This window comes from Bombus impatiens, unplaced genomic scaffold (assembly GCF_000188095.3).
Source record: "Bombus impatiens unplaced genomic scaffold, BIMP_2.2 scf_2880, whole genome shotgun sequence".
NCBI classification, from domain to species: Eukaryota; Metazoa; Arthropoda; class Insecta; order Hymenoptera; family Apidae; genus Bombus; species Bombus impatiens.
Window position 1 is genome coordinate 18729 of NT_179299.1, and position 19135 is coordinate 37863.

General features: G+C 40.5%; 1 protein-coding gene across 2 annotated transcripts in view; it reads right to left on the minus strand.

The window, feature by feature from the left end:
* Positions 1-18026, minus strand: part of LOC100746758 (fez family zinc finger protein 2-like) — a 29518-nt gene extending 11492 nt beyond the window's left edge. The window contains exons 1-4 of one of the 2 annotated variants that reach the window (XM_003494609.4): positions 15877-18026; positions 12281-12379; positions 5985-6637; positions 5029-5305 (exon numbers count right to left, since the gene is read on the minus strand). In XM_003494609.4, the coding sequence (XP_003494657.1) occupies positions 5029-5305; positions 5985-6637; positions 12281-12379; positions 15877-16081 (1234 nt within the window). In that variant the 5' untranslated portion in view covers positions 16082-18026. Of the gene's footprint in view, positions 1-5028; positions 5306-5984; positions 6638-12280; positions 12380-14592; positions 14638-15876 lie in introns of those variants that run through there. The other variant, XM_033324467.1, reaches the window with a different exon arrangement.
* Between the last annotated feature and the right edge of the window lie 1109 nt (positions 18027-19135).

Genomic DNA, 19135 nt, shown 5'->3' on the forward strand with positions numbered 1-19135 from the left:
CCCCCGATGCTTGGGGCGCCAAGTCAGCCGGAAACCTCTAATAGCCCTGTCTCGTCTACATAGGATGGAGAGGAATGAACCTATATAGCAGACTGAGACAGAGTAACACAGCCGGCATACGGTGAACGCGGCCACAAAGGTGGCTGTATAGGTTGCACGGTTGTATCTCGTCGGGTATACGATAACCGCACCCTCGAGGTGAGTTTGAGGGAGACGTTCGGCCAGGTATCTCTACATTAGAGCCGCCGCTAAATTCATAATACGACGGCAAAACGCGTCTGTATCTCTTTCATGTTTATAGAGTTGTCTCGTTTAGTTACCGACCCGTCCCTTTAACCGCAAACTGAAAAACTTCCCACATTCGAGAATTGCTCCTTTATCTGCATTGACCAGGAATTATCGTCTTTTAAATTTATTCTGAAAGATCGTTCTTTTAGACAGAGTTTGTCAACATGTAGGAAAATATTAGGAACTGTGAGTTTCTAATTTAGGAACATCATTTATTTTTGAGCAGCTTGGTGAGAAAATAGTGTAATGGTAGTAACATAAATGCAAGAATATTCCCAACGATAACGAACATTCCTAACTATTTGAAAAATTTTTGTACAAATTTACAGGTCTTTGTGAATATGTGCTGCGATTGACATGTTGTAAGCTATATAGTATTCAAATTGAAGCAAAACAAGAAAAAGTGCACTGTTGTAAATTTATAAAACTCCTATTTCTACTGCAGTTCTAATATTAACAGAATGGATGCTGAATCTTAATCCTCGTCGTTTGCTCGATAAAATACTGTTTTCTTATATTTGCGACATGTTGCACCGAATATCGAGGAACGGTTCGATCGAAATCGACTTCTGAGTTGATCGAGATAAAACGCTGGAACGTAGTACGAACATCCAAGGAAATCGGGAACGAGGAAATCGATAACGATTTACGACGAGCGTGATTGAACCTCTAAAAACGAGAGCCACCGCTTTGCAACTAAAGTGCACAGCATCTCAGGGAACGTAAACATCGAACTTATATATAGGGTAGTCTATGTGATGGGATCGAAAATTGTATAGACTGTATGGTAGCCCTCGCCAATCTTCATCCCTATGTCGACTTCGCACCGTCGGTGGACAGGTTGTGTTTATTGTGAAAACACCGAGGTCACTGTTGCAAGTTCGATCGTAGTGGCAAGCATGTGTATTTAAGCGCGCATGCACCCTGCAACTTGATGGTCCTGATGCTAGGAAGACACGCATTTTGATCGATAATATTTTCCTGTAATCAGAAGCCCTGCTCGCAAGCTACACGTTCATGTAACTGATCGCACGAGCTACTAAAGTTTCTCCGAAGCGTGTTTCTCAATGTAAGGGAGCTTGCAACCAATTTAAGTTCTCTGATGCTCTCTGTTAGAATTCGTGGCATATTACGAAGCTACAACTTGAAATACCATACAAGCGTACATTAGAAAAACGAAATTTTTAGCATTTATAATTGTCAAGACTTGTAAATCTGTTTGGTTCTTCGAAACATCTTTCAATTATTTAACATTTTGATTTATGAATCTGTTAAAGAATATAAGAACTGACAAAAAGACACTGTCATTATTTCAGTGTTTATATCTAAAAGCATATAATCCCTATGTTTCTTTAACAAATAATATAAACATATTGATTCCATAAAGAAGATAGTATTGCTGATTCTCGTCAAACTACCATTGCTTTAGACAGTTAATTTGATGGAATTTCTATATTGTTACCAAAAATCCATCAGAACATTCAGACACTTCTAAACGATATGGTACGCTAAAGAAATAAAACCTATAAGACAATATCATCACCTACCGTTATCAAATTGGGGAATCGAGTAGATTCTTCATCCTATCACCGGCTAACGAAACTTATCAACGAGTCTCTTAGTTTCCCCAAATCATCAGGTCGGTCCACGCTACACGAACGCTCACATTGGCGCGAACTACAAAGAGAAATATTTTCCTGGGGCCACGAAGGATCATCAGAAATAGATAAGTTGAATGTTTTCTCATCGGAAGCGGTAGTGTGTGTGGCCACTTGTCGGTCTGTCACCGGTTCGTCCGTACCATTCAAGCGACTCGTCAACCCCTTTTGCAGCCACCCCGGGACCCCGCGCACTTGACTGGTAGGCCAGAACGCAGCCGAAAAGGCGCAGCTAACAGCGAAGGTAACGCGGAGTAACGCGCGCTCGACCCCTCGCTAGCTATTCCGGCTGCTGGCTCGCGCACGAACAATATTTGCAGAGCTCTTATTCCCGCACTTCCCAGCCCTGTAAGCGCCGTTTCAGCCCCCTCGCCTCGCTGTACGCGGCTCCACCAAGCCTCCGCGTTTCTCTCGCCGCCCCTCGTGTGCACCAGCAACCACCTACCTACCTACCTACCTAATAATGATTTTACGTTACGCCATGCCGGTCCCCTGGGAATCCGACGGTGCCGCACCCTTATTGCACATGGCCCGTGCTCACGACGAACGGAATACGGAGGGGGACAAGGGGCTACTGGAAAGAGAGGACTGATTATCATTAGCAGCGGAGTCCCAGAACACCCTCGGTTTACTGCTTGACGCACGTACGCACGCCACCTCGAGGTCATGCCAGTGAGGGATTTCGTTTTACGGATTGAATAGTAGATTGGGAGTAAGATATGGACGACGTTCTAAGATTTTAATCGAACTAGTTAATAGTGAAATTGTTGGTTTTGTAAAGTGTAAGAAGAGAATTTAACTCCTGATGATCGTACTTGGCACAGATATGGATACTGGTCGAAGTTAATTATCATTCGACGAACATTGATAACTCAATGGAGGGGGGGATGTTCAAAAAGCTACAACGAAATTTATTATCACTCAACATTCGATTTCGTAGTGCACGTCTTTCGCTATTTTTTCCTCCTTTTATTTTGGAGTATTTCCTATAGAATATTTTAAGACGGGATCTAATTGAACCAATTTGTAAAGTTTTATTAATATTCACATTGTTAGTATGATAAACTATGAGAATTGTTCTCTGTTTCAGTGGATGGAAGTAGATATACCACTCTTAAAAGCTAAAAATTAATTGACGACTGTAGAATAATTTTATATTGGAAGCGAAAGGAGATATGTTATAATTTTGGAATAATTTTAGAATAATCTTATATTGGCAAATCTCTCGAGAAAGATACGATGATGAAACAAATGTAGGGAAAAGAGGGAAACGTAGACGGTAAAGAAAATTGCGTCGACCAGCAGCTCTTTCGACCTCCCTTGAATTTTTCATCCCTTTGAATAATGAATTAAATGTTCCGTGGCGACCCTCGAGGATGTAGTGCGTGAAGGTGACCAGCGCGTAGACAACGGTCCCATAGGTTGTTAGAAACCAACAGGAAGTGACCATCGCTTTGTATCCTCTTTCGACGAGTCCTTCTTCGGTTGTTTCACCGAACGAGGGTGAATGAGAGGGAGGCGAACGACAGTTAGAGCGACAAGGTGGCGGAGAAGGAGGAGCGTGGGGGAGGACAAGGTGATAATTTGATAAGACATTGGGAGAGTTGCCATGGAGACGATACAAAACCCAGGCTCCCGACTGGAACACTCCTTCGCCTGTTCCTCTAGCTTCCTTCCACCCTTGGAAGAACCTACTGCTCCTGAAGGAGCATCGCTCCATCAGCCGTGAGACACCTAAGTGCCAAGTGTCCCAACACCATCGCCCACTCACCTACGACCACCTAAGGGATGCTCCCTTGCATGGGCTGGTCTTCAACTTTCGACAGAGATGCGAACTGTCGATGGCAAATACGGAAAGGGAAGAGGGTAAACGTTTTCTCTGACACGTCGTTAAGAGACCTCGATATGTAAAACTTTTCGATTGATCTTGAATGACTGTGTTTGACGAAGTCTTTGAAAATTTATATGCTTTAAGAACCAAGAGATAGAGATTACACGAGGGGGGTTCTGTATATAAAAATGTCCAATTGCTATCAAAAGACTATGTTTGAGCAACAATGTTGTCGAAACGTTTTATTATATATTTTACGTGATAGAAATCTAGACTAAACGAAGAATGATACGAAGTTTCTGCATGTAAAATATTTCTCTTTTGATTTTGAATAACCACGTTCGACGAGGTTTCCAAAACTCTTTATGTTTTAAGAATCAGGATTTAGAAATTTTAATTAATCGAAGAACTTAAGGAGGTTTCTCGCAAAGCAAAATTTTTAGTTAATTAAAAATTTTGATTAAACGAAAAATTCTTTAAGAGAACAAAATAAAAGTTTACATCCAGGATGGTTGTTTCTGGAGAATAGAATGTTCGTGTTTCCCACGAAAAATTTTCGTCATAGAAAAATTTCATCCAAAGATTGGGGGTCTAGTGTGTCAGGCCAGATCATGAGAGCAAAGAGAAAGACAGAATGATGGGCACCCCGAAAGACATTACGATTATTACTGAGTGAAGCTCGCAATGAGGGGCTAGCCACCCCTAAAACTGCATTGGCCACATGTGCCACGATCCGACTGGATCCTCTTGCTTACGACAAGACTCTGTCCAGACGGTTAACTACATTATTTATCGTACCAACTTGCTCTGCTAATTGATCCCCAGCATCCCATTTGCGATCAACCGAAACAAAGAATTCCATGTGTACGATTGTAGATATTAAAAGTGAACGCACACGATTTCGCATGGTTCCAATAAAATAATATAAATATTTTCAGAATTCTACAGAGATCTTTATATCGATGATTCATAAATTAATCGCATTAGTGTATAGTTTGTAAAATTTGTTTAAAAAAATGTAAATCTTCTATATTTTTTACTAAATAGATTAAATAAGTAAAATTTTGATGTCTTTGTTTTGGGTGCATTTAATTCCTAATTTTAATTCGGATATTTTATAACATTTGTTGTAATAATATAAAGCTTCTGGTTTTTTAACTAGCGTCGAATTGGTAAAACTTTATATTATATTTAGGGATTTGCTGAATTTCTAATTTTAATTGAAAGCACTTATTTTAAGGAATCACTCACCGGTATGAATGTAGGTGTGCTTCTTCATGTCGCTCTTCTGATGGAATCTCTTCCCACAGAACTGACAGGGGTACGGTCTCGTGTCCGAGTGGATTAAAAGATGAGTACTTAAAGTACTGGAACGCTTAAATGCTTTGCCGCACTGCTTACACTCGAACACCTTCTCCGCGGAATGCACGGCTCTGTGTTGAGTAAGGCTGATTTCATGGCCGAACGTTTTATTGCAGAGCTCGCAGGCAAAGGGTCTCTTCCCATTGTGCGACCTCCTTGCATGCACCTATAAAAAATGCGTTCTTCGTAAGAATTTTTTAAAAAGACATTTTAAGTTGTTATATCTTCACTGGATACATATATCTCATACAAAGCATATTTGTGTACAAGATATTCATGAAATATATTTTTACAAAATATTAATCAAACAAAATGCTAAGTTGTATAATGAAGTAACCATTGCTAAGAAATAAGCTATTTGGAACCCATATTGACTAATTCCAAGAATTGAGGAGTAGAGATAATCGTTAATGTTATAGGCATTATTTCTATATGATAAATAAATTTACAGAAGTGAAAATTAATTATGAAATCTGGCTAATGAAACAAAGAAATTTCTCAGAAATGCATTTTAATATCTCCATTCAATAATATTTAGATAGTATTTTTATTTACTTTAGAATTTAATATTATTTATACCAATTTATTGTAAATGAACTTATAGAACTAAAAATTAATTGTATACCAAACTAATGAAATGGAAAAATATGCACAAAATAAATTTCCACGGAATTAGTCAATTTCTTTTCCAACAGATCCAAATATCGTATTTACGATAATAGTCTCCTTTAAAACAATCATGCAAATTCAATTCTTGAAACCAGCAATTCGTCCTTCCGCGACTTTATTCGATACATCAAGAAATTGCTACCACCCGGAAGCTCTTCTCATCCGATTAAACCCACCTCAAGTCCGTGAGGCGTGCTGAACATCTTGTCGCACTTGACACAGCTGTAGACGTCTCCGAGCGGATGATGATGGAGCCCATGCGCGGTGTGGGTCGAGTGCAGGCCAGGGTGACCTGGATGAACGCCACGTAGCAATGGATGCAAGTGCGGAGGTAACAAATGATGAGGCAGCAGTTGAGGATGCAGGTACGAAAGGGGATGATGAGGATGAGGTGGTAACAGTCCACCTTGAAGATGAAGAGGTGGATAGAGAATGGAGGATCCTGGTGGAGGAGGATGTGCACCGATCGACGTTGTGTCTCTGTGCGGTGATGCGTTTTGAAGATGGGCAGAGGGTGGATCCGGCCTGAGAAGAGCGGAAACGCTGAAAGTGTCACCGGATTTCTTTGGTGGATTCGAGGTGGGCGATATCGCGACGCTGATTGGAGAAGGTGTCGTGGATGAGCGTGGAGGACTCGACATGGCATCGCGATCGTCTTCGTCGCCGACTTCTTCGACGTCTACGTCGACTTCCTCCTCTTCGACGTCCACGTCCACCTCGGCATCTCGACGATCCGACGGAGGAGAGTCTGGACAGGGAGAATGAGATGGAGACGGACTTCTTGTTGCTGGGGAACCCACCAGACGGCCCACTCCGAAAGACAATCGTTCTGAAATGAAAATGCAGCAGCACATGAGTTAGAGAATAATTCAAATCATGTTGCTGTTTTGCCTCGGAGTATCAAGATCGTTAGGATACACGTAATGTAAGAATAAATAAACTCCGAGCAGAACAATGTCGCCACTACGTGCAACTGTCGCAAGGAAATGAATTACAGTCAGTTGTCAATCAGTTATCAACCAGATATCAACGAATTATCAGCGATCTAATTAACGAGTTATTAGCGATCCTATTTTACGACTTATACACTGTCTTAGCAAATACGTTTGTACTAGCGTCTCTCGACATTATTTATATTTATTAATTTATTTAATTCCTTTAAATATATTCACCAGTTCCGACAACGAGCAATCTCTTTCATTAAACCTCACCGACCAACCATCCTCTACACATAAACCTTTACAAAGACATTGCCTCCTGTTTTAGGTAAAATATTTATTTGTAATCCGAAGAATAAAATATCGATGAAAAGGTCGGTAAATTATGTACTGTGTACTGTGGACTGATTGGTCGTAGTGTAATAGATTTTTCTTATATAATTCTGAAGATGAAGCACAAGAATTTTTATTACTGGAGGAAACTTTCATGTTTCAAATCAAATCATCTCATATTGTGCAATGAAAAGAGAAAACGGAATGCATTTGACTACGTCGAATCCAAATGATACATGAAGTTCTAAGCGTGGGCGTAATGAACGCAGAATGTTAACATAACAATTAATACAGGATAAAAACCGTGAGACATAATTTATTTTACGACTAGAATATAATATAAATGTATTTATATAAATCTGAATGTAAAACGTGTAAATCTGTACTAAAAGTGTAACAATAAGGCCTTTATGAGCATCAAAAATGAGGTTACATGTTTCCAATACTACACAGTAGTTAGATAATACAGAAGAATCAGAGGACGGAAAAATTCGGTTGCTCCGGAAGAAGGAGTAAAACAGAATAAGATTTGAGTCACGTTCCAGGTCCTTTTTCCTTTACTAACCGTACGCTACAAGGAGTGGACGGTTAACGAGGCATCACGAAGGAAAATCGAAGCTTCAATTCGTTAGCTAACATCGAATCTTATCTGATCGAACCTCGATACTAGATTAAAAAATTCTGAAAATTAATCACAAGTGAACCAAAATCCAGCAAATACGTTGACATTCATAATCACACTTCAGATAGATTATCGCCACATACGTGAGTATTTAAATCAGAACAATAGCAACAACGGTACGAGCGATCATCAAGGCGATAATCAGCGGAATGTATTGATAGGTTTAACGCCGAATACGCGTCTGGTATTTCTAATAATCGAGAACGGACTCTTCAGGCAGTGATTTACGACCTTCATCGGTCAGAAGATCCATTGCCGTTTCTCTATCACGAAGAATGAGGGCGTTCTGTGTTTCCACCCTTCCAATGGGGAACAATATCAATCCAGCTCTTCTAGGATGCACGGTGTACACCCAGTATATTATATTTATAATCCGCGCGCGTGACACGCGGTCACGTGCCTGGGTATATAATGCACCGGTCTCGGTTAATCGCATTTAAAGCTCTCCACCATTCTCGTTCTGCAAGGGCCGATTATTATCGTGTCTCCGGGTGGCGTTGCAATCGAATCAAAATACGTCAGGAGTCTCGGTAGAGTAGCCTAATGTAATGAGAAACGCCTGCAAGTCTGCCGAGGACTTCGTGGAAAAAAAAGAAAAAATTGCACGATCCTGCGGGAGAAGTTAAAATAGGGGATGATTCGATTAGGGATGAGTACACGTGAACAAACCTTTGGGATGAATCTAAGATACGAAGACAACAGGAGAAAAATATGACAAGTACAGCTTTGTTAATTTTCTGATTTCAATGTCGCTTTATGACTAAAGAAGAGTATTTTAATATGGAAGCTGAACATGAATACAAACTATGATAAACTTTGTAAAATTCAAACATACAACTATCAAGGTGAGGAGCAACGTTTTAATATCTTTAATGCTTTAATATTATAACAATAAATATTTTGAAGATTATAAAGAGGTCGGAACAATAGATGATCAGCTCCAAAACCAATTAAAAAGACAAATTTAGTAAAATGTATAACAACGAATTAAATTTATTATTAATCTTTCGTAAAAGATAAAGAAATATGGTTGGTCATGTTCTTCTCCTGAACTGCTCATATGAAAAGACGAAAATCTACTCGATTATATTTCGCTTATTCATCGTATTCGATAAGAGACAGATAAATAAATCAATTTAGATTACTTAATACTGTTTTATCAATAACAGAAGTTGCAATTGTCGCAAATATCGGATTAAGCTATTATTAAATGCTTGAAATGATAGACGATTGTAATTGAATCGATGAGTTGAGGAACATTCCAGAACAGATACAAGCCTAATAAACCCGTTTTAAGAAATTTAAAGAAATAGCTTTAATTTTCGTGTGTCAACGGCATTATTGATGTAATAATTCGTTTTTAATTTGCATCTAATTACGTTAATCCAGGTGAACGTTTATATATATGTATGCCCGATTATGGTTACAAATTGCTAATTTTCAATTCTATATATTTTTTTTTCAACTATAGATTCTATCGATAATTCTGATTTGATCGAATACGGAATTAACACGAGGACAAACTAAATAAACGGAACCTTTATGACCTCAGAACACAGTCTATAAAATCTCTCATAAAACCCTAAGTATCTGAACGGGATATGGTCGAAAAAGTCGAATGAAACTGAGAGCAGCCGAAGAAGGCGAGAGTGGCAATAATCGACGCGGAGCAAAGGGTAGAAGACGAGTCTGGGGCAAAAGCGAAAAGAAAAAGGTAGAGGAAGTCCGGACAGATGGTGACTCGGGGCAAGATAGGAAGAACTGCTTACGCAAATGCCACGTCTGGCCCTGCTGGAATGCGGTAAAAACCGACGGTGCAAGCCGGCGAGAAAAACCGTCACCATCGTGGCAACCGTCCGGCAGATGGGTTACTTTGGTCCGGGTTCGGCAGTGCTTGCATACGCTTGCACGCCTCAACACGCGTATTTACGTGAACGTACATATACATCTGGTAGCTCATGGAGGATTCGCTTCACGTTTCCGCCAGCTACGTTTCTATTCGAGAGCGCGACGCGCGCGCGAGCCGAAGCAAAAAATTCTAGAAACGCATCCAACGAAGTTATTCTTTTACGAGAACGCCTCTGATCGAAATTTTATAACGCACTGGAATAGAGAAATGGGGAAACTGGAAGAAGTAACTGTTGAAATTTTGATTCTTGTTTCTTGATTCAAAGGAGATAGGACACGAAATCGATAGATAGTTTTGTGATATGTAATTTTCTTCAAATAATTCTTAATATATTCACGAAATCTTTTAATATAAATTGAAAGGTTCGTAACAAAAATGATCCTTGTTGTTGTTTGCCTCTTTCAAAGGAAGTATAAGGATACTGTAGCATCCTCAGATTTTCTTCAATACATCTGAACTTTTTTTAACGAAACGAAATTGTAACTAATTTGTGATTAACAAAATACTATTGTCACAAATGTGTCTGCATTTATATCGCAGAACAACTGTATTTCGTTAAATTATAAATCGTTATGTTTAAATATAAGTTATTTTGGACTGATTGACAGGCAAATCTTGATTGTTATAATTTTACGAATATTACTCGAAGGAATTCAATTGTTTGGTCGCACTAGCCGTCGTCACGATTTGTCTGGAAGTTGCAAGATAATTTACAGAGACGCAACAATGGATCCGCAAGTAGCATCAAGAAGGAGGCTCGTGACAAGGGATGACAATGATGGCGATGCCAAAGATGCTTGTGGACGTGGATTAATAAAGGAAGGCCAAGCCGGGGGAACAATTAGATCGAGTTAACGGCCAACTTTAATCTTCTGTCGTCCGTCAGTCGTTTACTGCGTAGCGATCTGCCGCTATTAAAGCCGTTACACACTTCACCGTTTTCAAACCCCTTCCGTCCTGCCTACCAACGTATCGAAAGAAACTACGACTTTTGTATGGCAAAGACCGCCATCAATGAACCCAAGTGACAGGAAGATGTGGGTTTTCAAAAATGATTCTTTCATCCTCGTGTCACTACCTATTTAAATCTAATCCTTGGCTGCCTTTCAGTAGCAAGATCTGAAATATCATACGAAACACGAGGAAGAAAAGAAAGAACATCGTGAGGGTATCTGGACATCGATTAAAATCTCTGACTACGAGATGAAAGACGCAATAAAGAATAGTTCAGATTGTAAGAAATAAATCATCGAAGCTGCTCGATCACCATGTTAACGATGCATTATACTCGTCTACGATACGATTTTCAACACGGTGTACTGATCTCAACGATTAATCAAACCTGTCTCCTGCTTGATTAGTATGAATTTGTAATTAAAGACACGTTTATCCGTAAAAGCCTGATTCTGACTGTCTTATCTACTTCGAACGTGTCCAGATGGACAAACAATTCGAGCGTACGATATGACCGTAAATGTTTAAAATATTATAAAATAATACTTCAATGAATTGCTTAATTCTCACCCTATGAGTCTTCTTTTACGAGTTTCTTATAAATTACTGAACAGACGTCTTCGTTTTAAAGAAGCAAGGAAGTCTCGCAGCTGAATGACTTAGTCGATCATTCTGAAGATTATCTAGGTGGACGCAACGTAATGAATGGCCACGTGCACCAAGGAGTCGGAAGAGAGGATGAGCTATATGCACGAGCGTTTAACATGACAAGATGTTACTAATTCAGGGTAGGTAGAACTGAGATGCCGACCGATGTACGAGTACAAAGGGGCCGACGGCCCGAATCCCTGTACTGCGCCTCTAATCTGCTCCAATTGGGACGGCAGGAGTTAGAAGGGCCGATGTCCCTCCGCGGTATGACGCGTGCTACCATTTATCCCAATCATCGGACGACCGGTCGTTCTTAACGATCGACAAATAAAAACTACTACTCGTCATCCGGGCTGAGGAGGAAGCTGAACGGGGCAACAGGCCGCCCATCTACACCTTCTTCGGAGCTGGCTCTTTGACGTATTAAAACACCATTAAACCGAACGAATTTGTAATTTCCTGATCAAAATGGACGCCCACTGTTTTTTTATATGGATAACACAGTAAAACCCTCCATTAAGTGTTTTCTTCATAATTTCAACTCACATATCGCAATGAAATTTTTACAGTACTCACAGAATATTATTAAACACTACACCACGGAATGTTAAATAAATTTGACATTTTTACTTCTTTTCGAAAAGCAATCTATTTGTTTATATACGCATAGGAAATATTTGTACATTTACAGTTAAATTATGTAAAAATGTAATAAATAAATTTTTAAATTTAACGTTTGAGATAATTAAAATGTATCGTTGGATAATTCTATTAATTCTAAAATTAATCACTAAATTAATTTCGATATTGTGACACGGGTCGCCTATATTGGGATTTGCGAAATCAGGAAGCTTTAAACTTATCTCTTATCTGATATTGTTGCGATATGTGCTAATTATCCGAAAATTGGCTAGACAACATTCATATCTTTTAATCCTACGTAAAGTAAATTAACGTAAGATCTGTTCCAATTACCCTCGAAACTATCAATGGGATTGCACGTACCTGAATGACTTTTGGGCAAAGGGGGTAGGTTCGTGACCTCGGTAGCATTTCCGAAAGGAGCCCACAGTCTGGGGAACATTAAACGAACGTTGCATCCTCCTGAAAGCAGAAAAAGACCGCCGTGAAATATGCTGCCACTAGAGATATGGAGTTCGACTCAATGTTACGTGAAATCCTGGTGAGAATACGTAGGAGAACCAGAGGAGGAAAAGAAAGGATGGAGCATATTTCTGAATCGTTCATGCATCATTATTCGCGTCGCCGGAGCAGCCGCTAACGGTGAACCGACGTCTTCAGCTCTGACAAATTTGGTATTCCCTGGCCGTACGAAAGATCAACCCCTCGACAAGAGCGTCTTTATTAGAAAGGAGGGAGACCCTTCTCTATTTATCAACCTTGCCCTGGCCATTATTCGCTCTCTTTTCTCCGTGGCTGCATTCCTATCCACGAACGTCCACCATTCATTTCCCCCGGTCTTTTTGATCGACAAACCGGTAGCGTACTGGAATTCAAACTTTGCACCGCCGATTGCAATCTTACGTTATCGACTATATGCTAGATCGAATCAAAGTACGCGACGATCTACAATTTTCTTTCACGTGTAGCAAATTATAAGTAGATCTCCTCAATCATCCACCAGAAAGAAAGAAATTCGACAATTAGCTTCGAGATAATCCTGGAAATTCAGCCGAGTTGTTATATTTAATGTCAACAGGTAATCAGCCAACTTATCAAAATTGGATTTTGCTATTGCGTGCTTCTTGGAATAAAACTGCGTGCTTCTTGGAATAAAACTGCGCTTTCTTGGCCAGCTAACGGTCTGAAATCGACCGTCGATACACGGTATGCACGTATCAAGAGAAAAGAAAAAAAATGAAAGAGAAGGAAAAGCAGCAAGAAAGAAGGAATGAAATCCGTAATCCGGGCAATATAGTACAGGTCGGGATAATCTCAGATAGCGGTGAAAGATTAGCACGCCACGCCGCAAAGGCTATCTCATTCTCGCAGGATTATCAGAAATAAATCATATTTTCCTATAAAGCGGGCACACCACGCAGTCGAGATAAGATGACCAGGCGGTTAGAAGTGTATAAACCAACATCGATACTGTATGTGTACACACTGCGCAGGTAATGCGTGTTTGTTGCCCGTGAGCATCGGCGATATCGTTTGCGTTTGTCGTGCGACGCTTATCCTGCGTGTTGCCTCTTTCGACCTATCGTTCGCTCGTAAATCTACAAACGGTAAATCCTATAGCGTGATTTCCGAAGGAAAATCTTGGGGACGGTTTGCGGGGACCCACCTGCGTATGGTACTCGCGCTGAACCAGCTTAGGGACCGCGGGATGGATTTTTGTTTGAACAAGCTGCAATCGATACCTTCAGACTCTTAGATCTCCTGTTTCTAAAAAAACAAGCTGTTCGACGATTCACTTGGTAAATCTTACAGAACTGCCCTATCTTTGGATTGTCTAACTGTTGTTTTATTATCAGCAACATTTGTGTATACTAAGATCACTTTAATATCGATTTTGGTTTAATAATATTTAGTTGTAATGTTTTTGAAATAACAATTTACTTTCTAATCGACTTGGTAAATTTTAGAGGTAATCCAGCCTTAGATTATCTACCTGTTTTTCAGTTGTGAGAAACATGTAAATATAGTAGGATTAGGCCTGCCTTTGTTTGTTCAAAAGGATAATAGATTTTAAATGTCCCATTCTTGAGGAAACAATTTACTTGTTGATCTAGAAATTATTCTACCTGTTTCTCAACTATGCAAACAAATTTCACTTGAATAAGATAGTTACAGTCCAACAACAAAAGAAAGCTACCTACATTCATCCGAAGCCAAAAACAGATTCAGTGTATTGTTCGCGTATTTATTATTAGAGTTAAACTGATTCTCTGCCTATAATTACCTATATAGTTAAGCTACCGACAATTCGTCGCTCATATAGTAGGAAGTTACGATCAGATATATGCAAATAAATTCGATCCACAAGAGTTTATTTAATCAGACAATAATTACATTGGAATAAAGCCGATTTAATAAACAAGAACGATAACCGAATGAATCGAAGTGTCTCAATCTTCGTCACCACCCCCTTAAAGCTTATCCTGTAAATGAGACACCAAGCATGCTACCCTTAAGGAGAGGAAGCTCTCTCCTGCCCATCACCTGGCAATTATCGCATAAACCGTTTAAGCCAATTCCTACACGCTACCAGCTTGATATTATTGCGTTAGCTGTTAGCCTGATTAGCAGTATTAGTAAAGGTAGTCGTCTAATGCCTGTTCATCCCCTCTCACCTGTTGAACGACTGTTCTTGCGTGCCCTTTACGCACCTGCACGCGCCCACGCACGCACCTACACATAGAAACAACTATTCGTACATGATAGTAGAGAGATAGACATTGGAGCGTGCGCGTGTACATGCATTTCGCCACGGAGAATCAGTGGTGCAGAGTCGAGTCCCGATCCATGTACGCACCGGGCAAACGTGCGTACACGTACACGCGTGCACACGCGCGGAGAGCCAGCTCAGGTGTCGGCGCGAATTCAAGGGCGTAAACGGCACGGTGCAGAGATAATAGGCAGGTAATAGATAGCATGATGACAGGCGACAACGGGATGAATGTCAGGGGTGAGACGCGAACCCGCGAGAGAAATGCAGAAACGATCGGGGTGCGCTTGATGCGGTTAAGGGAAATTGTAATTTTGCGATGTGCGTTTCATTTCAGAATCTACCATCGATTATTCATTCCTTTTGGAAATTTTGTTTTATAGCGTACAGGTGTTTGGATGCAAATTGCAGCTACCTTTGAATGCATTTGATAGATTCTAGCGAATGGAGAGCAGATTTCAGAGAAGGAAACGCAATTCCACAGCCTGTGTTTAGTTTTAATTTTAGGTTCTATTTATTGAGCTAGGACCTTCTTTTTCTTTTTTATAAAAGTTGTATCTTTTGCTGCACAAGGTCTTCTTCAACGTAGATTTTAGTATCCTTGAACGAATGGACCGAATTGAGAACTCGTTTGACGGGATTGAGAGAAATGTAATTTTGTGTTTTATGTTTAATCTAGAATTTACCGGCTTAGAATCATTCTTTCTCGTTCCTTAACATTTTGCTGTTTAGTATACAGAGTGTTTTAACGCAGATTTTAGTTACTGAATTTCAACAATCGTTTATGACGGGCGGATTGAACCTAAACTCGTGTTTGGAATCGATGATAATTGCACGCTTTGTGTCCGTTTATAGGGAACGACAGATAATGGAAGTATCGAAGGTCGTGTCTCGTTAGATATTATGTCACTAGATCAGAAACAGAAATTCTAATTTAATGGGGTTGGACGCTGACGAAACTGCGATTTGAAACCGCACGATAATTCTAATTCAGTTTGGTGGTCATTGGAACGACAAATATTATATCTGTATATTAATCTATTGTCTCATAATTTTTTTACTCGATACTATTATCAATTTAAAAAATTCTTCCTCTATCAATTGAAGAAATCCCGACCTCTCGTTAATTTAAGGATTGAATCACTGAATGAAGAAAATTGGAGCGTCAATTGTGGATAAAAGATCTTACCTTCAGCTTCAACAGGAATTTGCGGGTTCTCCTGAAGATTCTCGTTGTTATTGGTTTCCGGCGACAACGCTTGCTGATGCACCAGCGAGGATGCCGACTGTTTCGGCTTGACAACACGAAAAGCGGACGCCTCCGCGACACCCCTGCGTGAAAAGTCCAGAGGACCCACCCCTACAGGCGAGTGCTGCTGCTGCACTTCCATCATCGTGCTTGGAAAGTTCGATCACTATTCTTTACAACAATCCTCCCTTCACTGTACACGACATCCGCCCCTCGTTCAAGGAGCGTATTGCACCACCACGGGGTGTCAGCGAACCACGCACCCTTATCTTTTCTTTTATTATTATTACAGCAACGAACAATAATACACGCTGCTCCGTAGACTGCTCGAATAAACCTTCTCACCGACACTGTTCCTCTTCAACGATCTCCAAAAATCATCCCTTTCCATGAAGTATGAACCCTCAACAGCCTTCAGAAATTTGCTCCAATAACTCCGACGTAGGTTCTTGCAATACGTCAGATGCTTAAAACTGACGATGTTCGGTCGATGACAATGCCGATCGCTTGTAAGGGATGCTCGTTGGATAACGATACACGTATTGAATGGAACGAGCTTCCGGCTGTCGAGGACACTGATTTCCGTGCGGCCCATCGGCCGGACAGGTCAGGAACGGCGAGCACCAGCACCCGGGGATGTGAGAGACGTTATAGCGGGTGCCTCGACGCCGACTGCTGTTAACGGGTCTGATAGTGGAAGAACTCCCATGCGATGACGGACGAAAGTCGCGAGTTAGACTGCGAGAAAGAGAGGGGAGAGACCGCACACGAGCTTGATCATCCACTGCAGTACGACTGAGAAAGATAGTGAGACACTACAGGCAGGAACACCCACACAGATGTTGGATGCATGCCGGGATTTTCGATGGAGACTCCGCCTCCGAGGCACGCCTTCTTCTTCCCTACTCCACCCCCACGAAACCACTCACCATGGCCCTGATCACGCACACTAACGCACGCTTTGGATATCACGAGACATACACAAGCGAAACGACGATTCCCCAGAGCTGATGCCACCGCACGCTACCAACCACTAACACACGTTATTTTCTCTGCTGTGTGTATGCGTGCGTAGGCACTACGGGTGGATATGTTTATTCGTTTTCCAGGTGATCGTGTGGGTGATGCTGTGTTGCGTCAAGATACGTATATGGACCGGTACGGTGTCGTGTGTTTGTGTACAGAGCCAGTGGCGAATGGACACGAGACAAGGTGTGCAACTCTCACCTCCGGTTGCAGCATTATGTGGAACCACTCGGCCACCCTGATTCTACTCTTGACTCCACTGATTGATATTTGTGCGCGCTCTTCCTACACAGCCGGAAGTAAATGCGCCGTGTAGACGTTTCCTGTACGCTTCCTGCATGCCGCGGTATTCGTATTTGCTGAATTCTGAGCAAACCTACATGCGTTAAAGACGACAGATAGTTGCGGAGAACTCGCTCCGGGGGTTGCTTGAAGCAGATTTATTACTCCGACTCGTCGACCGTGTTTTTTTTTTTTTTTTAGAATGTTTCGTTATCTGGATAGATAAAGATATAAAACTTCTGACGTGAGATTCACCGGGATTTTGTGATCGATAAGCGATAGATTTAGTGTTTAAGCTTTGACTCTCTAGTTGTCTAGTTGACCTAGAGTTCCTGAATCGGTCGTGTATTATTAACGCTTATATGTAAGGTACGAGCAAGAACAAAAAATACGAAACTACGTCGTTACGTTGCATCAATCACACCGCATTAATTCCTTTTGTTGACTCGATAAGAACGTATGAAAACAGACTAAGATTATCGATGATTCGAGGATTTAAAGGATTTGATTTTCTCTGGGAATGAATTTGAACATTTACTTTCGTCTCACTAATACTTCTTCTTTTAAGACACGTTGCAAAACCATTTTTCTGCGACACTTTTTATCGAAATTTCGCCGAGTTACGCACTGTGTATTTCGTTCTGGATCTATAACTGACGAGTCGCATCGAACGACAGCACACATCCGTCCAAGACGATCCATTATAGCTTAAGTGATTACGACGTTCATCTTTTATTGCGGTCTATTCACAGAACAGATTATCTGCAGAAGAATTTTCCACGCACAATTTCTTTCCTTCCATAAACACGTACTTCGAAACATCATTTAGTTACGTGTGAATTTGTTTAAATAGATTTCAATACTAGGTTTCCGGAGGGAGATTCTCGCCCCTCTCTGTTTCTCGCACACAGGTCAATTTGATAATAAAATTAAAATCATTCACAATTTTTGTACCACTTCTATTTTCACAATTGTTCTACGGTGAACAACTCTGTTGTCAGTCTTTAATAAACCTGTCTTTCTTCAATTATTAAAGACATAAAATATAACACTTAGAAACCAAAACTTTTAGTAATATCTACAAAATCCTTAGCTTTTGTATCTGTCCAATATATAATATTAATTTTTCAAGGATTTGAAAAATATTGATCACAGAAATCAATAAATAATTTAAAGAATCTAAAAATACACGTAAATAGAAGTTGCAATAAAAGGAGTGATGGAGTGAGAAATTACTTAATCCACATGCTAAGCAGAATGCAGACAAAATCATCGGTGAAATAAATTTTATGTAATGAAGTTATGCATAAAGAAAGTGCAAACAAACTTACCATACACCTCAGACACAAATTCCACACCTTTTATAAAAATATTTAGACGTCTTAAGTTTAACTAATATGCATTCGGTGAATCATCGATGCGATATCAGTGCCACCAAAGAAGATAACCACGACACTGTCGGAACGTAATAACATTCTTTCAACTATTCACGAATTGAACTATGGTAAAACGTTCGTTCCCAAGCAAGATATGCCCCGTAGACGAAAGAAGTATAGTCAGGGGCGTAACTAGAAGCCGGGACGAGATGTTGAGCGTAAGGAGAGAACGACAAATCGCATCAATCATACTCACTCACTCGCATCTTGTCGCGGTGTGTTCTCCCCGAAGTATCAGAGGGTGGTCCCAAACTCGTTCTATCTTCTCGGAGAAAATTGCTTACTCTTTTACCGCGAAAATAGGAAAACTCTCGACTGGAAACGAGACCGTGCGAACGAGCGGTGTCCTCTCGAGCCACGCTTCGAGGAATCGGGCAGAATGGGATAGGGTAGAAAATGGGGTAAAAATGTCTCAGACAGTATTACGAGACTTGGTTGTCACGATGGTTGAAAAA